The sequence below is a fragment of the Heteronotia binoei genome, chromosome 2 (assembly GCF_032191835.1).
Source record: "Heteronotia binoei isolate CCM8104 ecotype False Entrance Well chromosome 2, APGP_CSIRO_Hbin_v1, whole genome shotgun sequence".
Classification (NCBI taxonomy): domain Eukaryota; kingdom Metazoa; phylum Chordata; class Lepidosauria; order Squamata; family Gekkonidae; genus Heteronotia; species Heteronotia binoei.
In genome coordinates this window covers 39,893,743-39,918,054 of record NC_083224.1, presented here as the reverse complement: position 1 = coordinate 39,918,054, position 24,312 = coordinate 39,893,743, and the positions used below count along the sequence as shown (strand labels likewise).

General features: G+C 45.6%; 1 protein-coding gene across 3 annotated transcripts in view; it reads right to left on the bottom strand.

Moving 5' to 3' along the window:
* The window catches only part of PREX1 (phosphatidylinositol-3,4,5-trisphosphate dependent Rac exchange factor 1), a 346,981-nt gene extending 323,960 nt beyond the window's left edge, over positions 1-23,021 (bottom strand). For all 3 annotated transcript variants that reach the window (XM_060230830.1, XM_060230833.1, XM_060230832.1), the window contains exon 1: positions 22,829-23,021. In XM_060230830.1, coding sequence (XP_060086813.1) covers positions 22,829-22,996 — 168 coding nt within the window. In that variant the 5' untranslated portion in view covers positions 22,997-23,021. The remainder of the gene's footprint in view (positions 1-22,828) is intronic.
* Between the last annotated feature and the right edge of the window lie 1,291 nt (positions 23,022-24,312).

The window sequence follows — 24,312 nt, the reverse complement described above, 5'->3', positions numbered from 1 at the left end:
TGCTTTTCACACTCATGCACTTCAGTGAGATAAAAGCTCCATTAACTGCATAAGCCTTATTATCACTCCAAGCTTTCAGGTCAATAAACTCCACTGAAGGATCTACCTAAGGATGACTTCTATGTTCTGCACCCCCAAAACTTGTAAAAGATAATGACAGAAAGGGGACTATTTCAATATTGTCCAGTTCCAAAGTAGCAAAAAAAACCACACTGCAGTGTCATAACCAAAACTACTAACAACCTTTCAACACAAAAATAGAATTTATCAAAATATTTGATTGAGTCATAATCATTCAAAGTCCATATACATAAGTCCATTCAGAAAAAGTCCATTCAGTCAAAGGTAAGTCCATCCAAAAAATAAACACAATCCTCATAAATGCTAATGAAAAGTGTGGATACAAATTCTTAAATGTATAACCAGAACAACTTGTTTGAAGTGGATAGACAAGGCTGCTGGTCCCAAGCGATACCAGGGTCATGATGCAGAATCAGCCACACCTCTGAAAGTCTCCTGCTTTGAAAACCCTAAAGGGTGCCATAAATCAGCTGTGACTTGATGGCATTTTTCACCACCACCAATCCAACTGCACAGAATGTAATAAATGAATGAAGCATCAGAAACCCATTACTATGGAAGGACAACTGTATGACCTGTCCCTGACAGACATCACACATGCAAATCCAGGCATATATACATTTCAAAGTTAAATCATTTTATGCCACCTAACTGCTATGCTTTCACCAAGGTATCTAGGACATCATAGTTCAGTGACAGGGCTGAGAATTCTGTTAGGAATCCCCCCTCCCCCAATTGCCCTCTTCACAGAATTACAGTTACCAGATCTTCTCCTTGAGGTGATGAAATCACCTTTAAATGGATTTACACCCGCATGCCCATCTCTTGATGGTTGTGTGTGTACAACAGACATCACAACCAGAGTTACTAACTCTGGGTTGGGAAATTCCTGGAGTTGTGGGGGTGGGGTCTGGGGAGGGCAGCAGGGATGTGTTGACCTCCAAAGCAACCATTTTCTCCAGGGAGACTTACCTTCTGTAGTCTGGAGATCAGTTGTAATTACGGGAGATCTCTAGGCCGCACCTGGAAGTTAGCAGCCTTAATCACAACGTAGATGAAACACCACAGGGCATCTGAAACCTAACATGTACTTTAAGATGTGACACACCTCAGAGCAGAATTCTTTTTGATAGGGGCAGTTTAACCTTCACCTCTGTTGAGTGATAGACAGGAGTTGCTAAAACCAACTTGTATCCTGCTGACCCAACATAAAATCACAGTCTGTTGGTTAAACAGTATTGTGGCCTTGACAAAACAGGCAACTAAAAGTTCCATCCATGATCTGACAGATTTGGTCTGGTTATACAGTCAGTAATGACCCTGCCTGTGCCTCTCTGGTCTGTCCAAGTTTCCTATTTCATTCACCAGATTTTTGCTCTTGCACTGTTCATTTTGGCCTCACCCCAAATCCATGTTTTAATCAAATTTTGCCATTCCTGATTATTCAGTGATGCTAATGAACATGTCAACAAGCAATAATCTATAAGTTAAGCAGAATCGGCCCAGGTTAGTATTTGGATGGGAGACCAGCAAAGATGTCCAGGGTCCCTTTGCAGAGGCAACCTACCTGTGAAAGTCTCTTGCAATAAAAACCCTACAAGGTCACCAAAAGTTGGCTATGACTTGATAGCACTTGCCACCACCATCAAGACTTCAACCTGGGTTCTGGTCTCAGCTCAGCCTCAGAATTCAACAGCAACTAATTAAAGCTATCTCATTCTTTTAACACAGATGAACTGTGCAAATGAACAAATAGCCCTTTTCTATGGGGCCTACAGAACAGCCTGCAAAAAGGGGCACAATCAAACTGGAGCAACCACCTACAGGAGATAACACTGGCTAGAAACTGTTTTAAAATGCATGTGGTTTTAAGGAGATTAGTAAGGCCATGCATTGAGTTCTTTAAAAATATATATGTATACATGGTATCATTTCACATAGGCTGTCTGTGTTTGAATTAAGTCCCCTTTTTATCAAGTGAAGATGTAAGAGAAGGGTTGAACTTCCTTGATTTTATGCATTAATTAGTAGAAAGGTGACCTGAGGCCACAGCCATGTGGGGTCTCCAGCAAGGGAAATCTAGGCCTTAACTACTCGGTCACGCAAATAATTGTGCTCCAGCTGTTTCTCAAACAGCTGTTGAACTCACTGAACACAAGACAAGCTCCCTCTCCAGCAGGTGAATCACACAGATGCCAAATGCAGTGAAACTGCTCTTACTCTAAGACAAAGATCTGTAACAGAAGTTCAAGCTTGTGTCCAGCTGCATGCTGCCAAATGGACTTATCCTATTCAATTTATTCTACTGAAATCTGTGTGCATGTGTATTTTTGTGTGCAGTCCTCAAATTCAGCTTATTAGGCAGTATCAACAATTCTTACCATTTACATAGCACTGTACATCCAGTGATCTGCAGACTCAGCGCAGCGGGACACTCCACTCCCCCGGAAATTTTGTTTCTGGAGCCAGTGTAACAGCACGGGGGCAAAGTGGGAGTTTGCAAAAGAAGGGAGGAAATCAGTAGAAATCATCACCCCTTCTCTGCAAACAGAAGCGTTGTTCCATTGGGAAGACTGTGGGATCTGGATACATGCTGAAAGATTTTGTGGAATTCTAAGTGCTATATGCATTACTTCAATAATCCTTACAACAGCCTTGCAGTGGTAGAGTACTGGCATCTCCAACTGTGTAGCTAACCCAGAAGTCCCCAACCTTTTCAAGCCTGCAGGCACATTTTGAATTTTGATGCACCATGAGGAGAGCAACCACAAAATGGCCACCTGGGAAGTGCTGGGGATAAAAGGGATAAATTTTTAAAATACACTGGGAAAGACAAATCAGAGAGAGAATAAAACCAACACTGAAGTGGGAGCTGTCACTAAAATATTATTTTAATCTCTGCAGTCTGTCAGAAGTCCTACTGGGCAAGAACCCACCCAGTCCTACCCACTGTCTGAAAATACTTGGCAGGTGCCAAGAAAGGTGCTGGCCAGTGCTATGCTCCCACCCCCCCACCCCACCCCTGGGCACCACATTGGAGACTCCTGATCTATCCAGTTTAGGGCTGAAATGAAATTTGATGCAGAGAATTCCTGACCTCATGGCTCACAGCCACACTGCACCAGCGCCTGCAAGAAATTGTCAGGAATACGATGACACATGTTACTGATGTAGCAGCATTCAAACCACCATGGATGGAAGGAGAGCCAGGGCTTCCACAAAGACATCTCTGCTGCCACCACTTAGCCTAGAAAAGGGGAAAGCAAGGAGTGGGGCGGGGGCGGCGGGAGGCAGACAGAAGTTCTTTTCTGGCTCAGATTACAATGTAGGAAGACCAAGCCTCACTTCATTCTGACCTATATGGATCAAGCTAGTCCCATCTTGTCAGATCTCAGAAGCTAAACTGGGTTACTCCTGGTTAGTACATGGATGGGAGACCATCAAAGAAACCCAGGGAACCTAAGCAGAGGCAGGCAATGGCAATCCACCTGTTTATTCTCTTGCCTTGAACCCCTACAGTCACCATAAATCAGCCGTGACTTGACAGCACTTCCCACCACTAAAGCTCACTTGACAGTCAAGTTAAGCATGACAAGCCACCAAGTTTGTAAACTGCACTTTATAACTACGATCAAGGCTCGCAAGGGGACCTCTTCAAGAACTCGTGGAGAGACACTGCCCATCAGGGTAGACAGTATGCAGTTAGCTAGTTTGACTTGCTTTAAGACAGCATCAAGTATGCTGACTCGCCCTTGCCTGGGCTGCCGGTCAGCATTTATAAAATCTATCAGAACCTAGTCTGTCCATCCTCTGATCAAGAACTTGTGCTTGTGCATATGGAATTGGCTTCTATTCAAGGATCAGTGATACACCAACCAGCTAACCTGTCATAAGTCAGTCTGTGTTGAGTGAGGGCTTGGATTTCTCAGATGAAAGCTATCTGCAGTCAGGGGTCATTTTGTAGGGAAAAAGGTGCAGAAGCTCAGTAGCATATCCTATTTGCATATGCCCCAGGATCTGTGTGCAGTGGGGAGAGAACTCCCCACTGCATGCAGACCCTGGCTGGAAGTTCAGAAGCTGCGCTCCTGTGAGCTCCTGCTGAATTCAAGCCCTGCCTGCAGCTGTACCAGGGCATATCCACAGGGGTCCAATAATCTAGGGAGCCCCTATCCACTCATATATGTACCAGAGAAATAAACAGGAAGCCTTGTTCAACCTTGCCATACATCCAGCAGCCAGTCAGGATTGCAAATTCTCACAACTGCAGTGGTGTGTGGGATTCTTACCCACAGACACCGAGTAGGCCAAGTTCCTGTTCTCTGCCATCAAATTTACAATGTTCTATCAAAAGCTGCCACTTAGCTGCTGGTTACAGGTCTCCTGTGCTTGGACATCTGGCCATCAGCTGTGTAAGGAGAGGGGAGACTCCCAATTAGAAAGTCTCCACATCACCCAGACAAAGGAGGGAGAAAGACAGCCTGGGGGCTGTTTTCTCTCTCGCTTTCCTCTGGGTCTGTAGTTCAAAGGGCCCTTGGGCCTCCCTAAGGAAGTCATTTCTACAGAGTACAGGATACAGATAGTGAAGGAGGAGGGGGGAAATAAGCTGTGAAGTTTTTTGACCAATGAAATCTCACTTCTTACACCCACTTTATTGGTGGTTCTAGTTGACCTACAGGAAGCTGATCCCTGTAGGATATCAACTGAGGTCCTACTTTGTATGCAGGAATCGTTGAAAACAGCTGTGCATCCATGCTGTATCTAGAGATGTCAATTTACCACGTGGGTCACATGCTGCAATTGTGTCCAGAAACTTACAGTCATACTTTAGCACCTTTTGCACAATGGCAGGCTGGGTTTGCAGTGGGCCTTATGGAATATCTCTATGTATTTGGATCATCTCATAATAGGCAGAGATATTGAACAGGTACAATTAGTAAAAGTTCAGTAGCACCTTAAAGACTAACAAAATTTGTGTTAAGTTATGAGCTTTCGTGAGCCTCTGCTCACTTCTTCAAATACAGCCAGAATGTGAGTCCATTCTAGCTGTACCTGAAGAAGTGAGCAGCAATTAATGAAAGTTCATACCCTATCACAAATGTTGATAGTCTTTAAGTTGCTACTTGACTCTTGCTCTTTTCTACTGCTAAAGGTAAATGTAAAGGTTGTCCCCTGTGCAAGCACCAAGTCGTTACTGACCCATGGGGTGACGTCACATCACAACGTTTTCTTGGCAGATTTTTTTTGGCTTCCCCAGTCCTCTACACTTTACCCCCAGTAAGCTGGGTACTCATTTTACCAACCTCAGAAGGATGGAAGGCTGAGTCAACCTTGAACCGGCTACCTGAACCCAGCTTCCGCTGGAATTGAACTCAGCTTGTGAGCAGAGCTTGGACTGCAGTACTGCAGCTTACTTCTCTGCTACAGATAGAGTAACACGGCTATTCATCTTCATCTAGGTACAATTAGTGTTGGTCAAGACTTCCCATTGCCATAGAACTATTACAAGACAGATTTTGACAACACTACTGTGGAATGTAAACTCCTGCAAGAGACAAGAAGAAGGTGAAACTAAAGGGAAATTTTACAGGACAGAGGCGAAGGAACCAGGACAGCCACAAAGGAAGATAATAGAGTGCAAAACCTGATACAGCAGCTTTTTAACATTTTAAACCAACGAGTCCTCATGTGCTCTGAAACAGTAGCACTCTGCTGATTCTATCCATCAAGGGATTGTCTGTCAATTCAGGGCACATAACAGAAAGATTGCTGTGTAAACACGGATTAAGTGTCCCACCCCAAAACAAAAGTGGATAGAAGTAAATCACCAGCACTAATGAAATGCACATTCTTTCCTGTCATCCAAAGCCCTAAACAAAAGGCTCTGGATTTTGCACAGCTAAAAAGGGCTGCTGTGGAGGTATCTGCCCGGCTTTCAACGTAGCTGCTCTGAGGAGGCGGGGAAAAAAAAGGCTTTTATGGGCATGCTGAAATCTCAGCCTGGCAAAGGAGGATTATTTAATATTGAGACAAATGCTGTTTGGCAATAAGTATTTTTGAATTACAAGGAAATGAGGCAAGAAGAGCATCTTTTGACCTGATCTTCCAAAGTGTCTTAAACCAGGAATTAGAGGAAACCTGAGCCTCAGATTGCTACTTCAGAAAGTATCACAAGGCTTCCGAAGTACTTTGTTTATCTGTCTTTAAAATTGTGTTTTAAAAGGTATATGGGATTCCCAATGGGGAGAAAGACAGGGCATAAATGCAGTAAATAAAAGAAAAATCATACTGCACAAATTCATATTTTTGTTTCCAAATCTAGCTGTTTCTCTATTAAGATGAACTCAAGGCAGCAAATTTTAGCTATTGTGCACTGGGTGGCTGAAATGCAGCATATTAACCTCCACTAACCCTAACATCTACCCCTCATTACCTCGTCCCTGATACATAAATAATATGTGATTTAACATACAACGCTACAAAAAAAGTAAGCTGAATTTAATGAAAACAGTAAAGATGATTTTATCATTGCCTTGCCACAGATAAAGAAACACAAATGATTCTTTCAATTGGGGAGGTGCATTTAAAGGCCACAGCAAAGACTACAGAGGCCTTCAGATGTTGCCTCCTTGCAAAGGAACGGCCAGCATTCATCTTTAACCATTTAAAAAGATGCTTTCCTGTGGGCCTGTGCACTTCCTTTCCTTTGCTCTTTCAGCTGCTGCAAGGCTTCCACCACTGACATCAGCTGCAGAGGCACCAGGGTGGCTCTCTCCTCCTGCCTCCCTCCCCCCCCCCCACACCCATGGCTGAGGAACCAGCCAAAAGGCACTCCTTGCAGCACTTAGAGGCAGTGGAGTTGGCTGTCGAAGCAACTGGCAAAAAGGAGCAACCTTCTAAAAAGTAAGCAGCTGGTGGTTTAAAGTCTTCCTAAAAGCCACAATCTCTGACTTGCTTCATGATCCTAGATACATGTGCAGAGTTTGCTTTGAAGACACAGGAACTGTCTTAAGCAGGCTCAGCCATTCTTTTTATTATTATATGATACAGTTTACAGGATGGATAAGCATGAGACATTCCAGTACTAAGCTCCAGGGAAAGGCAAACCTGATAACCAGCAACAGTGTAAGTAAGCCAAAAACATCTCCCAGTATTACAGTTGATCTCCACATTACAGAGATCTGTTCCCCTAGATAAAACGGGGTGAACCCTTTGGCATCGTAGCCTGCTGAGGTTCCTTCCTTTGCCAAACCCTGCCTTCCCCAAGTTCCACCTCCAAAATCTCCAGGTGTTTCCCAAACCAGAGCTGGCAACCCAAGTCACATCCTTTAGTGAGGAGAAATGAACTGGGAGCCAATGCTAAATCATCCTAGCCAACTCCTCAGTGAATTGTGCACCTTGTCAGTTTAAAGTTTATACATGAACTACAAACCCATTTGGCATTCCCTGTGTAAGTTAGTTTTTCTAGCTTGCTTGCAAAGTGATGACAACTCCACTGAACACTGAGATACCACACATTCAGGGCACATTTCTGCATTTCACCTTCACCTAAGCTTGATCCTGAAAGTGATTTCCAGAGGAGACACAAAATGATATGCCCTTAGAGTCAGGCGAATGAAAATTGGTGTGCACATTCAGGACAACATGCTGTATTTCAAGGCCCATTTATCTAGCTTGAACTCCAGCCTCACACACACATTTTCATGGAGCCTGGCAAACATGTAAAACACAATCTCTCTCTTGAAGAGAGAAGTAGTAGAATCAAAATCTGCGTACCCATTCAAAGATAAAATTATACATTTCACATTCATAGTTGGGTAGGCCCACAGCTCCATGGTAAAGTACTTCCTGCGCACAGGAAATCCCGAATTCAATCCCCAGCATCTCTCATTGAAAGTATATCGGTAAACAGTAATTATATCCGAAAACTTGAGAGAATAGCCGCCAGTCAGAGTAGATTAGAGCTTCCTAAAACTTTACCTACATGCCCACTATCTAGAGTAACAGACAGTTATGTTACTGTATGGAAAGTCAGTCTGGTGTAGTGGTTAAGAGCAGAGAACTCTAATCTGGGAGAGCCAGGTTTGATTCCCCACTCCTCCACACGCACTTGCTGGGTGACCTTGGGCCAGTAACAAGTTCTCTCAGAACTGTTCTCTCAAGAGCAGTTCTCTCAGAATTCTCTCTGTCACATCTATCTCACAGGATGTCTGTTGTGGGGAAGGGAAGGGAAAGGAGATTGTAAACCACACTGAGACAATGAGTATAGGGTGGGGTATAAATCCAGATTGAATATCCATGGTTAGAATATCCATGGTGGTGAGCAAAACTTTACAGGACTAAAAGGTTTCTTATGGATGGTTTGCAGAAAGGCAAATAAAATAGGTGAACAGCTGCCAGTATTCCAAGCATGAACCATGCACAGATTGATGCCACTGTTCTAAAACAACTGCAAATGGTGCTCCTGTATATATATATTTATGTCTTCTTTTGCAACCTTCTGTATACCACATCCTAAGAAAAGATTCACAACAAGCAGTATTTGGGCTGTGAAAACAATATAGATTATCAACCATGTCAATTATTCTTAACAGTTGTACAGTTTCAGTCAGGTAGATGGACTTTCATGTACTGACTTGTCAATCGCTGGCTCTAAATTGACACCATCTTTGGCTTTTTAATTGCAAAAGTTAGCAGCAATCTGGTTTAAAGGGCTAGCCATGAGCAAGGCCTCCCAAGCTCTGCCCTTTACTAGTGTTTACATTTTTCTTTTGTCTTTTTATCCTACCACATGGCTCCGTAAAGCCCCTGAGGGTGGCTTACTACAAATCAAAGTTAAAACAATAACATACATGGCATGAAGTAACGGAATTAATTAGTGTGCTGGGAGGGAGAGGGTGTTGTTTGAATGTTTTGCCTCAAGCAAAATGTCTCTGGATGGGCCGAGAGAAGTAAATTGCCAAAGTTCATAACATGGCAGCTAAACACAAAAAGAATATGGTGAGGTATTACCCAACATCCCTCATTCTAATTTAAATCATGGTGAGGAAGGGGCACTTCGGTTTCTGTTGGGGCCAAATGAGAGATCTCCTGAGGTACAAGCAGAACAGCCCGATATCAGCTCAGAACTGGCAAACCATAAAAACCACAGGATGCCTCTTACACCAGCACTGATCTGTATCTTTTCTCTAAGGGGGGGGGGGGGGGCTTCGCTTTTATATAGCCATTCTGACAAGGCAGTTACAGAGAGACTTTATTAAACAGCCGTAATTACCCAGCTCCCCTTTAATCTAAGAAATCTGCCACCTTTTTAAAAAAAAAAACGTAATTAACAAAAGCTCGTAACACTGCATGAGGCAGAGATTGTTATCTTTTCCATTTGGCAGATGGGGGTGGGGTGGTGGTTGGAATCAAACCCAGGCACTCAAAAAATATTGGCAGAAGGACCCGCAACAAACCAAATTCAGAATTGCCAATGCTTTATAGAAAGTTATTGAGCCTTTCAGCCCATATGGAAAATGGCAGCAAACCAGTACTATAATCATGTCATTATCAGTGAAAAACTATAGAGCTCTCTCACAACTTCCATTATGCATGTAGAAGTCAAGTCTATTAACATTCACATGGATCAATTCCCACCCAAATGTTCAACAAAAACATTCTATCCAGGAGTGGTTTCATTGTATTGGTTATTTTATATATTACAGCGTCTTTATTGGCATGGCTTTTAATTATATCATACAGTCCCTACTGCATTGTTTTAAACTGTGTATTCTGCCTGAGTCTCAGTCAGAAAGGTTTATCTGTAGTCTACCTTTCTTGATGAGACTCAAGGCGGATCACACACTGTAGGCCAAAACACAATCAACATAATAGGAAATCCAACAAACAAAACAATAAGGTTACGGCTGCCGAAATTTGAAAAGGGAACTGAAACAAAGCCAAAACAAAGCCTAAGCTTTTATCTGACATGTTAAACAATGCACAAAGTACACAGTAGTTCTATACTTACATCATCAGATAATCATAGTAGCATAGTCCTTATCCTTTTACTAAAGTAACTTTCTGATTATTTTTTTTTTACAGTAAAGCCCTATTAAAAGGTAAAGGTAGTCCCCTGTACAAGCACCAGTTGTTTCTGACTCTGGAGTGATGTCACATCATGACGTTTTCATGGCAGACTTTTTACCGGGTGGTTTGTCATCTACGCTTTCCCCCCAGCAAGCTGGGGGCTCATTTTACCAACCTTGGAAGGACGGAAGGCTGAGTCAACCTTGAGCCAGCTACCTGAACCCAGCTTCCACCGGGATCAAACTCCGGTTGTGAGCAGAGCTTGGACTGCAGTACTGCAGCTTACCATTCTGCATAAAAATGTTCTCCGGAATAATTCAGCTTTAACAGTTTGCGGGATGTCAGGTAAACAGGAGACTTCCTGACCTCTTCAGGCAAGCCATTCTGTAAGGTGGGGGTCGCAACAGAGAATGCATCTGCTGTATGGGCAGCTGTTGGTTTTGCCCATTTGCAGGGTGGCACTTGCAGGAGGCCCTGCTTCAGGAAGCAAAGCCGTTGTAATAGAGCACAGGAGCTGGTTCTGCAGATATGTGGGGCCAAGGCCATGCAATAAATCAATAGCTAAAATTGCAAGCATCTAAAGTCCTGGAAACATCAACAAGAGTGACTTCCCATTTCTGCTTGGTGGCCTGCAGGTAACCTGCAGTAAATGGGCTTTTAAAGAATAAATGCTATATTTCCTAACCTTTCTCTCTTTAGAAGCTCTCCTCATTCTCCCAGGTGTTCAAAAGGCAAGCCATAGCTAGGGTTGCCAACTTCCAAGTGCTTCCTGGTGATCTCCTGCTATTACTATTGATTCCCAGATAAACAGAGATTAATTTCCCTGGAGAAAATGACTGCTTCAAAGGGTGGGCTCTATATACCTCATTGGTATATATTGCCATACCCTCATCGGTAAATAAAGCCATATCCTCTCCTCCACAAACCTTGCCTTCCTCAGAGTCCACCCCCAAAATCTCCAGGTATTTTCCAACCCAGAGTTGGGAAAATAAGTAACTGCTGCAGAGGGAATGCTTCAGAAACCTCAGGCACACCACTGCTTGTGAGCAAGTAAGTCACTTATGTAGTTCACACAACTATCTATGACTTTTAGGACAGGCATTGGCTTTTGCAGAGAGTCAAAGGCAGTTTAGAAGAGGGATTTGCTGTTCATGGTGTATACACTCATTTCATTTTGCTTCCAGTAAACAGATTTTAACTATTGTTTCACGCACACAAAATGCAAGCCCAGATTGAGTAGAGGCACCTGCGGAACAAAAGAAATATGTTTGCACCTGGAGAAGTAAAGCCTGTTTCAGACTACTTTCAACATTCCTAAAACAGTTCCCTGCTTCCAGAATCAGAAACACATCCTTTGATCAGCTAGAAGAGCTGCAAAACTCTGAAGTGATCTGCTCAATTCGCATTTGAAACTCATAGGCCACCCACTTTTGACTGCAATATTCTCCCACACATTATTTGGAATCCACCCTCCTTATTGGCCTTAATAGCCACATGTGTTTCTGGGGAGAGAGGGGAAAAAAGACCACTACAGACCAAATTCTCAATGTGCCATACTTTGGCAGCTCCACAGGCCTCCATGTACGGTCCCAAATCTGTAGGAGCCAATTAGCTTTAAGATTGATTGAAGAATAGCTATCAGATGTTTCAAAGGAGTTTCCCCTTCTCCCCCTTCTTAAGGGCCTGCTTCTGTTTCATTTCCTACACAGACGTTGTTTTCCTGAGAGGGAAATCTCAATTGCCTCCCATGGTTACACTACTTCCCAGAGAAGTCCCCTCCCTTGGGCTTAATCTTTCCTTCTGTTGGCAGACACCCCATAGTTAAAACAAGGGAATTCTGGAAGGGAGGATGCTGTGGAGGAAGGAAGCAACTTAGAATTAACAAAACAGGCCAGGACTTTTTTTGAAGAAGCACATCCTCATGCGCATACACAAGCTCTTGCAGACATACACCTCGCTGCAACTGCCAGGCACATGCATCTGACCCCATGCAATGACAATGACAACAACAACAACAACAGGAAAAACTCACTGCGACCTGCCCTGCTCTTTCTTTCTTTCACCACCTCCCTCCCTTCCTCCCTGGGCTGCCTTGCGAGAAAGGAAACAACATGTTTTTACACAAACCAGATGGAACACCTTCCCCCCTGCAAGCCAAAGCTTTATTATCAGCACCTTTGGAGCCTGGAAAGAGGCAAGAAAGGAAACTCTAGCCAAGAAGCAACCGAAACAAGCATTCCTTTGGGGGCCCCCAAGCACCAATCGCAGACCGCAGAAGTTGCTGCTGAAGAACAGTACAAAAGAGTTGCAAACATCAGAATCTCAAGAGAGGCAGTGGAGGCACCACAGATTCACCAAGCGGCTGACTATTTAGCAGGGTTGCCGAACAAAATACTTTTTAAGCCAGCAGGATGTGGGCATATGTTATCTGATGGCAGCGTGCGCGCTAGCATAGCACATTTACACAATAGATGGCAAAATAGTTCCAGATTTCTTTGCAAAAAAGGGTGGGGGTTCCTAGCACAACAGTTCAAAAGAGATGCACACTGTGTGCTGTAGTGGTCAGAGTGTGGGGCAGGGATCAAGCCCCACTGCAGTTCAAATCTCCACTTTGCCAGGAAAGTTCACCTGGTGAGCCTGGACAGGTACAAAAGTTATCCCAGAGGACTGTGGAGAGAAGAAAGCAAGGAGGCATGTAAGCCCCTTCTCCCTGAGCTCCTCAGAGGAAGAGGGTGATTAAAAATCAAATAAAACAAAAGAAAAGCATTATTTGAACTACAGCAGAGTTCCACCTTTCTAAGCCTACTGGCTCCAACCCACTTAGAAAGGTGAATCCCAGTTTAGGATTGCACTGTCAGCTTTCAGTTCAGTATTCAAAATCCAAAATACAATGATACTGATATGGTTATTGCTTTGCTATTTAACCAATGACCCGCATAATGATTAAATTTGGAAAAGACTGTGGCTGGTTCCTCACTAACCTTGCTCTGCGCCAGGCTTCCGTTTCTCTCCGGAGCAAGCTAGCGATTTTGCACCAGTTGCTCTCCACTGTCATTTTGCATGGGGAAAACCTATGATCTGCTGCACCGCAGCATAAACCTGTTTTTTTCAGGTTTACACTGCGGCGTGGCAAATCGCGGGTTTTTCCCGCACAAAATGGCAGCAGCGCAGCAACTGGTACAAAATTGCTAGCTTGCTCCAGAGAGAAACGGAAGCCTGGCATGGAGCAAGCTTAGTGCGGAATCAGCCTGTGAGAGCAGGTTTGCCTCTGATTCCCCACCACCATCCAACTGTGCGACAAGAAAATTAGTTTCTATAGGTTGCACAACCAGTCAGAAGCCCTGCTGGACAAAAGCCCCAGTGGCTCCACTTGGTGGCCACCAGGAAAGGTATTGGTTGGCACCATGCCACCAACAAGTGCCATGCGCTAGAATACATTGTGTCAGTTCTCATAAGGTTACATTGGATTCCTCCTTTTATTCCGGGCAAAACAATCAAAGTTGCAAAGGTCAAGATAATGCGTTAAAAAAGAGCCATAAGTCTTGATTTTTAAAAAAAGTGGTAAAAGATAGTAGCTTTGAAAAACAACTACCTAAAGTTTCATATTCTCTGTCTTTTACAGTATACATTCTCAACAAATTATTTTCAACACCCTCATTAAAGACTCACATCAAACTGAAAACCAAGATTTTATTCCACCAGAAGTTTTGACGTAACCCTTGACTTGTTCCATTTCCTTCTCTCCTCTCTGTTGCACATTGCTTTATCTGTGCTGGTTATCTAGGGCTTTTTGTCCCCCGTCCCCCAAATTATTTACTTCGCATTTCAAACTGAAAATATAAATAACAGTTGGTATGTTAGAGGAACCTTTGCAACCACAAATGTCTTCCACTGGCCCACACTCAAGATTAATAAAATTCTCCCCACATATGTTACGCATTTTAATGATAAAGATCGCAGATGAATTCATATGTATGTAATATTATCTTTGCACGAATGGAAAAGCAGGCAAGCAGAGGTAACAACAGATAAAACCATATATAATAAAAAAAAATTCCTTTGCTTAACTGTTTTGCTGCTCCTTTGCAAACATATTAATGCAGTAAAATTCTTCAGGCCTGACCAACTATCGCCATGAGCTTCTTTTGCAAAGCAGAGCTTTGTTCTAGTCTTAGGACTAGATGTAAATGATATAAAAAAAATTAATTCAGGTCCAGGGAACCAGGCTGTTCCATGAGGGGAGATAAGTGATCAGGAGCAGAAGCCCACCCACTCCTTCTCCAAACTTGCTGCCTTCTCAGTGTCTGGTCTATGCTTCAATCCAAAGTTCAGATAATATTAACCTAGACAGACAAAAAGTCAGACTCTGAACAAGGCAGCTGCATGCGGTCGGCACCAGATAACATGAAACTCTTTTGGAAAGTGAGGAAGAAGGTACTGCATTTGGCTCCGCCTCCTGCAGCAGCCATTTTGGGGTGGCACTCACCGACACTACTCCAAAAGTGCCCACAGGCTCAAAAAGGTTGGCGACCCCACCCCACCTTAGAAAGTTTTTTCCTCATTGTTTTCTCAATTCTGTAATCCTAGTCCTACTGAGTTATCTATTGGATACCTTGTGCTGCCTGACTGATTTTTAAAATATTTTCTAATCTGCCTTGAGTCTCAGTCAGAAAGGCAGGTTATAAATGAAGCCATTTTTTTAAAAAAAAATTAAATCTTAAAACACTTATATGAAGACACAAGTCCACTGTAAGGCTTCTTTCCCACACAGTTCTGTGTTAAATTTTTAATCAATTTTCATCTTCAAAATTCCATTCAGTCAAGATCTGTGAAAACATGCATTTCTGTGAAATACTGAACAATATACAAAATGCTTGATCGTATAAAGCTGGAATGCAAATGGGTGGCACTCACCGACTTCCAAGGGCAAGGGAGATTTTCTGGCTCCATGGATGCCCTCCTCCATGTAGCATCCCCTGAAAAACCACTCTTGAAGGAATTAGAGACCCATTGGAGGCACACAGCACAACACTGGGAGGAGATCCAACTCTTGGGGAAATAGGTAACATACCCTTTGGACATACAGAGGGGGGGGGGTGTTTGCTTCCCATTAGGCTGTCTGGGCACCAGCAACCCCAGAGTGTTCAAAGTTCAGCAAAAGCCTAAATTAAACCAGTGATTTACAACTTTTTAGAATTTTGTCCAGTTTCACAAATCCAAAAATCACACAACCTGTCCCATCTACTATTGGATATTCTGGGAAATAAATGTGTTTTTCCCCTTTTACAATTCTAATCTCAACTTTTTTTAAGGGTAGTACTTAAATCACACTTTGTTTGTGTTAAGAAAGGAAGCACATCCCTTTAGCTTGGCTCATACTGTGACTTCAACAGGGGACAGAATTTATTTGCAATATCCATCCTGCTCTCTTCCCACCCTCTCTGCCCCACCTCCTTCTTTTGACTCACAGAAGTAAAATAAAGGCCACAGAGCCTTTTATACAAAGCAAATAAAAAACAGAGCTTCTCTGTGTGTGAGAAAGAACCCCCACCTCGCAGAAAGGTATTTAGGCCAACACAAAAGAAAAACTTTCCCTTAACTGTGATAACGCCATATACTAAGTCTTCTAAAAAATGTAAAAATGCCCCCAGTAATAGAGGCTGATTTATAAGCCAGTCTGTAACATCAAACATGGAGAAGAATTCTTTTACATTACCAGGGAAGCCTGGAAGTCAAGGCTGCTATCTCAGACTCACTGAATTATATGGCTGGATTCCACCGCATTTATTCATTGAGAGTACCAAGTCTAGAGTGTGAATTCTAAATGTTTCACAAGGGGCACCACCCAGACTACAAAATTCCTTCACTCCAGGAAAACTCACACTTCCCTCTGATACCTACTTTGCACCATTAAAGAAAAGCAGGAACAAAAGAAAATCTTTTTAAAATCTGCATTCATTCTTTACATTGCTTCACAACCAAGGCCCTTGAGGCAGCATCCAGTAAACTCTACAAACAAGGCTGACCAGTCTCTTTTACCTCCAAACTGGATTATACCACCCACGTGACAAAAGAGTTCTCTGACTTATTCATTACAGATAGAGTTGCCAGCTCCAGGTTCAGGAATACCTGGAGACTTTGGGGGTGGAATCTGAGGAGGGTGGTGTTTGGAGAGGGACTTCAATGGGATATAATGTCATAGAGTCCATCTTCCAAAATAGCCATTTTCTCCAGATGAACTGATCTCTATCACCTGGAGATCAGCTGTAATAGTGGGAGATCTCCAGCTACCACCTGGGGGCAGGCAACCCTAATTTCAGACTCAAATGAGGTTTTGATGTGACCCACCAAACACAAGCAGAATTTATCACCAAGTAAGTATGTGTAGAGACAGGATGCAGAGAGATACGAGTGAGGTTCTTACTGAGGTGGTATGCCTGTGTCTGGCTCATATCGCTTTAAGCTACTCACAGGCCGGAATGCATGTTCCAACATAAAAAACAAGCCCTTAATACAGAAAGTAGGTTTTTCTGTATGTAGGCTGGTTCTGGCCTAGACTTCTTCATGTGCTAGTTTTCCATGTTTATAAAAGCATTTTTATATAACAGAGCATTCATGCCCATGAGCAAGCTGAAAAAGTGCAACCCATACTCACTTTTTTCACTTCAGCAAGCCATAGTTTGTTCCTGTAAGTTATGCAGCATGTAATTTTCATTGCTGCACTCCCAATTAAGGATGAATCCTGCCAGCATCTCTCATCCCTGCAGAAACAGCCAACTAATCAAGGCCAGAGGAAGTGTCACACCCCTAGTTGATAACAGGTAGCCCTGAGATGAGGGGGAAGAGAAATGATAGCCCCACCCAAGATACAAATTGCCCTCAGCCCAGGAAGGTAGAGCTAAAGATGGATGAGAAAGACAAGAATAGCATGGTCCTTACGGAGGATGGAACCTTAATAGGATTGCTAGCTCCAGGTTGGGAAAATACCTGGAGATTTTGGGGGGAGGAGCTTGAGATTTTTTTTGGGGGGGGGGGTGCTCAGGATATAATGTGATAACTCTCCGAAGCTCCAGGTGAACTGATCTTAGTTGCCTGGAGATTCAGTGTAACAGCAGGAGATCTCCAGATGCCACCTGGATGCTGGCAACCCTATGTTAACCACTATGTATGTCTGCGCCTCAAAGACACTGGCAACAAGTCAAGAGCGAAAAAGATTACTGTACTATTCCAAGACACACTTCTGTGGGCAGTTGTTATTCTTCCTCATTCCATGTAAATCAGAAGTGCCTCCCCCCCACCTCCCCAAGAATCTATGGTGGTGTGCCTCTTTGAAAGCCATCTGCTCCAAAGCTACTTGGCTCATCCCAAGGAGCCTGAAACAAAAGTCTGGTAACAGCATCATGATTTGTACCCCCAACAATTTGGATTACCCATCACCCCTTGCACTACAGCAGCAAGGAAAGGCCCTGTGACAGCAGCTCCTAGCAAGGCCTCCACCCAGGTATTACTTCTCATTCTTCAGACAGAGGAAGTGGGTGCTCTGAAAAAGGCTCGTAGAACTTCCCCTCCCTAGGAACAAACTTAGTCAAAGCAATACCTGATTCCCACAACTTTTTGGAAATACAATGCAGAGGTCCAGAAGATCCTGGATAGCACTTTGGGATCCCACCAGCAGTTCCACAAGGCACAAAAAGAAAGAAATAAAAATTTTCCATTCAGTGATGCCCCGAGAGAATCTTCTTCACGCTAGGTCATTCCAAGGGTCAGCATGAAGTAGTATTTCACTGGAGCAAGCTTTGCCCCCGTCATGAGTCTGTAAAACAAGGCATCTATTGTGAACTATTGAAAGAGGGCATGGACATGACAGTAGTCATGGGTTGTCCATGAGAGCACTGGACGCATGCCCTGTCACAAGTAAACACATTTACCAGTACTTTGTGACCTGAGTTCATTCATGTAGCATACAAGTGGTGATCTCACACAGGTGAACAACTGCTGGCATGGGACACTTCTACAAATGCTGCTATCATCATGGGACATTGTTCATCTCTCACCAGCCTACACCCCTGCAAACCCAACCTGATGCTTCATTCTTGCCACATGCCTACCTGCCTTTCTCCATGCACCTGCTTTCTTCTACCTCTCTAGATTCATGAACACATGAAGCTGCCCTATACCGAATCAGACCACTGGTCCATTAAGGTCAGTATTGTCTACTCAGACTGGCGCTGCTCTGATCCATTAAGGTCAGTATTGTCTACTCAGACTGGCAGCCACTTCCATAGTCCAAGGCTGAGGTCCTTCACATCACCTGCTACCTGATCTTTTTAACTGGAGTTGCAAGGGATTGAATCTAAGACCTTTTGCATGGCAAACAAATGTTCTGCCACTGAGCCAGTGCTGTGTCATGGTTAAGAGTATCAGACTCTAATCTGGAGAACCAGGTTTGATTCTCCACTCCTCCACATGAAGCCTGCTGGATGACTCTGAGCCAGTCACAGTTCTCTCAGAAATCTCTCAGCCCCACTTCCCTCACAAGGTGCTTGTTGTGAGGAGAGGAAGAGAATGCAATTGTAAATCATTCTGAGATTCCTTAAGGTAGGGGAAAGTGAGGTATAAAAACCTTCTCTTCTTCTGAATTACAGCCCCTCCTTCACTTGATTCATTTGCCTGTCCTATGTCCAGTTACTTTTAAGACAGATAGATACTTTAACAAGTCTCTGTTATCAAACAGACCCATCCATCCCTTCAAAGGTACAGGTTCTGTTTGGATTCCTGACTCATCTTAGGAAAACCTGGGGTTCTTACTGTGTGTCAGTAACAGGACCTATCACTACTCAATATAAGCATCTGTGACATGTCAGAGTTAAATATTTGCAGCACATCCCTGGCAAGGAATCACTGGTTGGCATTCCAGCCTGGGGAATGACATAAAATCACAAATTCAATACTTGAGTCAGATACATTTGATTTGTTTTGTGAGAGGAGGGACAATGGCTCTTTGCAGAAACGCGTTCAAGAACTGAAGCGAAGAGCCTTTGTAATTGGAAGGTTTTTAAGATCACATACTTTTTTGAATGCAATCACTGGTGAGAGAACCAAAACTGAAATTAGTGTCATTCTTAAAGCAGCTATCTTCCTAATCCACTGTGACTAAATCAGTTTGTGCTGCCAGGTTTTAGAAATGTAAAAGGAAGAAAGAAAGAGGAAGAAAACTTCAGTGCAGCAGCTCAACAAAGGGAAACAGAGGGGTTGTGCATAACATTCACTCAGACATCGCATGTGAGACTACTCCTGTGCTGTTGGCATACCCACATGAAAGACGGCAGTGTATGTTAAATGCTCCTGCATCAAAGTTTTTAAATTGGTCAATAACCATTCAGGAAGAGAGGCATGAGCGTGGATGGCTTTAAAAGGGGATGAGAAAGATTCATGTTGGAGAGGTCCATCAGTGACTACTAGCCATGGTGACGAAACAGAACCTCCACATTCAGAGGCAGTAGACCTCTGACTAGCAGGCATTATCTGGACAGTACTTTAACCTCTCTGCCCTGTATAGCCACTGCATGAAACAAGATGCTGAACTAGATGGACCACCAGCTGACCCAGCTGGGCTCTTAGGTTCTTAAGATTAACATTCAGTGTCAATCTTCCTCACTTTGTACACATGCAAAGCAGGTGTGCTCTTTCTGAAGTGTAGTTTTAGTTCTAATTTGCCTTTTTTCACACAGGTGAGCATCTTTGAAATTTCCCCCCACGATTTAATCTCTCCTTCCTGCTTGGAAATATCCCTTTCCACACTAGTAAGGGGTGCAGTTCCCTTGAAGGATTCCTGCTCCTTTTCCCATGGCCAGTTGGAAGGGTGTGTTGACATTTAAAACATAACAAGCATAGCTTGTGAAGTGTGACACTGAACATTTACTGAAGCAGAAGATACCCAAAGCCCCTGAAGATGTACATGTGTGATTTAGCGCGCTCTCTCTGTATTTTTTTTTTTTTTTGCATTGTGTAGCTATGTGTGTGCACACATGGATGCCTGGAAGTCACGGTGACCTGGTGACCTCTGCTGGGGCATGGAGGGACTCAGAGAAGTGCCTTCTCTGCCTCCCAGACCTGGTATTCCAAGGATGTCACTCATCCAAGTATTTGCCAGGGAAGGCCCTGCTTAGCTTCCAAGATCTGGCAAGATCAGGCTTGCCTGGGCTATTAGGTCAAGGCACGTGTGATTTAGGCCTTGTTGGCAACAGTCTCAGCATTTTGTTTTGCTTTGTGCATTCATGTGTGAACCAGAAACCACATGAGCACATATTGGGAATTGAACTATGGCTAAGGACATAATGGTGGTTCCTGGTATATGCAGAATTGATTGAAAACCACTGCTAGGAGCTTGATTTTTTTTAGTGATTCATACAAAAAGATATTTTATATTGTTAGGATTTTACATGTGTGTTAGTGTAATTTTGACCACCGAATAAAAGCCCTTTGGGCTGAAACACATCAGGTCCTTTGGTTAATATATATGTGTCACCATCATTGTGATTCTTTGTTGCTGAATATGCAACTTCACGTTGTTGTATAGTATGATCTGAGTTTTTAATATTCTATGTATACCATTTTTAATCCTAAAATTCTGTGCACTGTGTATTAATATCTGCATTTTATGTTATTTTCAAGTAGCTCAACCTTTTGGTTCCTGACTTGATTTTCATGCTGGTCCCCCCCCCCCCCCCTCTTTTGTCTTTCTTCAAAGATCAAAAGCACCAAACTGGATGATACAGCAGCATAGGCAAGGACTGATATTCTGGGTGGCCAAGGAGGCAAAGTGTGCCCCCCATCCTGCTTACTATACACAAGGTAAGTTAACTGTGCAAACTGGCCACCGGGCAACATTGGCAGAAAAGCTCTTTAAAAAGTGGCTGGATTGGGCAGTGGGGAGCCAGTCAGAGAAAGGCCGCCTTGCGCTCCTTTCAGAGCACATGGGCAGCCAGCCATTTGACCTTGTTACCAGGGAAATACTAGCTTCACTTGAAAGCCTCATTTGGAAAACAAGGGCAAAATAATGCAGATCTGCACTCTGCAAAATGTATTCTGAATTATTCAGACTTCCTTAGTGCATAATCCAGAAGCGCACTCCAGCGATCTGATTCCTAGAGGCTGTCTTGCATTTATAGAGCATATGATGTTGGCACAGGGCTGGCACGATGAATTCACAGAAGAGTTATGCCAATTCAAGCTCTCTGTGCCACTAACAAAGACTCTCTAGAATAGTGGCACAATTGCGGATGTTTGCAGGCAACGCTCAAAACTAACTGTTCCTTCTCAGTTTTGGAACAAGTGTGAGAAATGACTTAGCCACAAAAGGGTTGTGTGCAAAGCTGCATACAGAGATGTGGTGGGATGCTAGGAATGCCATGGCTGTAAATTACAAGGGGGCCTGCCAGATTCGTTTTTTTTTTGGGGGGGGGGGGTTGTTTACTTTTTGGTTTGCCCAAAGACTCATTGTGCCCAAATGGACAGATGAACACACATGTCTGCATCTAACTTTACCATGGCGAGGGATTGCATTAAGCGGCAAAGGAAGTTTCCAGCTGGGCTGCAAGTGACAGAAATTAACTTTCTCAGCCAACCGCAAATTAAAAGCAAAAGGTTCTCTGCGCACCAAAGCTCACATCTGGAGAAATTGAAAGCGCATAAAGCATTATCCGCACATGTTATGGTAGACATCGTTCAAGGGCCAGGATTTTTTTTGTAAAAAACTTTTTTTTAAAAAAAGTTAAGGCAAGCAAGTCTGAAGATGGTATGCAATGCAACCGCTTTGTCCTTAAAACAAGCCCCACCAAAACAACAGTGACTGTTGTTTGCAAAGAGCTCCCTCTTACGCCGACTCAGGCACCTGACGAACAATCCAGCGAGGGAGGATTTAAACACCACACGACGCATCACCTTTGGGGTCACGTCTTCCAGCGTGGGCTAAAACGGCTGCCCCTCTGGAGCTCAATGCTGCCAGCCACCCGCAAGGAAGACCCCCCTTTGCGATCCGCGCCAAAGCCAAGAGCGGCCACCCCGGGCAGCACGAAGAGGAAGAAAAGCCACACAATGGATGTTGGGGCGGCCTGACATCCCACCGTGGAAATCGTTCACTCGGCTCGTACCCCACGCCAGGCCGGCTGCGCTGTTGTTCTGCTCCTGCCAGAACCCCACGTGTCCCCCACACTGGGACTGAATGTCCCGTGCCGCCCCGAAGCAGGATCTTCTCCAGGACACCGCAGGCTCTAAGCCGCCGAATCTCGGTGCCAGAAGAGGACGCCACTCCGGCCTCCGTGCCCCCAGCTGCCCCGGCAAGCAACCCTCGGCCAGTCACGGCGCGCTGCTCCACCGATGCAGCGCCAGCCTCGTCCACCGGGCTGCACGCCGCCGAGCTACAGGTGAGGACGCCGCCCCCAAACGCCGTCGGGGGCCACACACGCATCCCCCAGCGGATCAAGCTCGCCAGTCTTCCGGGGGGGGCACGCCGTTCTCCGCAGGCACGAAGCCCCCTTCCAACCCCGCGACCGCCCCCACCCCCCCCCCACTGCCCGCTGCGCCCCTCCAAACGCCCGAGGGGAGGGGAGGGGAGGGAGTCCTCTCGGGCACGACCCAGCAGCAGTGCCCCGGCGCGCCCCCCTCCGCCGAGCCTCACCGACTGCAAGAAGCGCAGCGTGCCCACGTAGTCCCGCTCGGTGCCCAGGATCTCGTTGAGGACGCAGAGGCGGAGGCGCAGCTGGCGGTCAGTCTCCTTGGCCAGCTCGGCGGGAGTCGCTCCGGGGCCCGGGGCAGCCGCCGCGGGCGCCGCCGGCTGCGCTTCCATGGCTGGCGAGGCTGCCGCCGCCGCCGCCGCCGCCTCCGCGAGAGCCGCCTCTGCACTCGCCGCCCCCGCCGCCTCAGGCGTCCTCCATCGCCCGGCGCGCCGCTCCCAGCAGAAAGAAGGGGACAGCTGCGCTCCGGGACATGCCCCACAGGACGGCAGCCAGCGCAACCGGCACTGAATGGAGCAGGAGGGAGGGGACGGGCGAGGGAGGGCGAGCGGCCGGGGGGCGTGGCGAAGAGGGAGGGAGGGCGGGCGGCCCCGGCAGGCAGGGGGGCGGAGCGGGGCGCCGCGGCGGGACAAACCCAAGTGCCAAAAGCTGGGAGGGGAAGGAAGCCCCGCGCGGAGACAAAGGGAAGGCAGGCACGGGTGGCTTGCCGAGTGGCCTGCGCTCTAGGTCAGCTTGCAAAGCGTCCCAGCTGGGCGGCTCGCCCGCAACGTGCCTGCTTCGCGGGCTCTTGCAACGTGAGGCTCGAGCGCGCTGTGGCTGCAACCCGAGGGGTGCTCGCGGCGGCTCCACGCGTCGCCGTGCGTTTACAAAACCCACCGGGGGGAGCTGCTGCTTCGGGGCATGCAGCAAGCACGGCGCGCGTTGCAAAGGCGCTTTTGTCTGGGATGGGCAGGCGGCGGAGAGCCCCGACTGGCGCCGCGTTGTTCCCCATAGAGTGTGCACGTGCGTCAGGGAATGGGGAGGAGGTTCCTCGTGCTGGGGCCGGCGAGCGGGCGGGCGGGCGGGCCAGGTTCCTTGGCGGGGATTCGTCACGCGGAAGCAGGTTTAAGGGTGCTTCTCGATTGAGCCTCCCTCCAGTACCGGTGATTCACTACTTACTTGTTACTTCCAAAGTGCAGAGGAGTAACTTTAGCATGGCTGGTGTTGATCACCTGCGGTCACCGACGGCGTGAAGATGCTCAGCCCGCCGGGCAGCGCGGTCTGCTCTAGCTGGCAGCCGCTCTCTGGGATGTTTGGCAGAGGGCTTGCACAGCGCCTCCTCCCTGATTCTTTGACCTGGAGATGCCAGGCCTTGAACCTGGGGACCTTCTGCCCCCTTTCACTGGTAGCGCCTCTTGTTTCCTTTCCTCTGCAGGGCCAACTTGTTGAAGAACCCTCCCCCAGAGCAGCAGCTAGCCTAATTCCTCAACCATGCCCCCCCCCCCCGACTCTTGAACACAGTTGCCTTTTATGCATGTGTTAAGTGCAGTCAAGTCACTTCTGACTGCTGGCAATCCTATGAGTTAATTATATCTGAAATATCCTATGGTTCACAGCTGCATTGCTCAGGTCTTGCAAACTGAGGGCCCCGGCTTCCCTTATCAAGCCA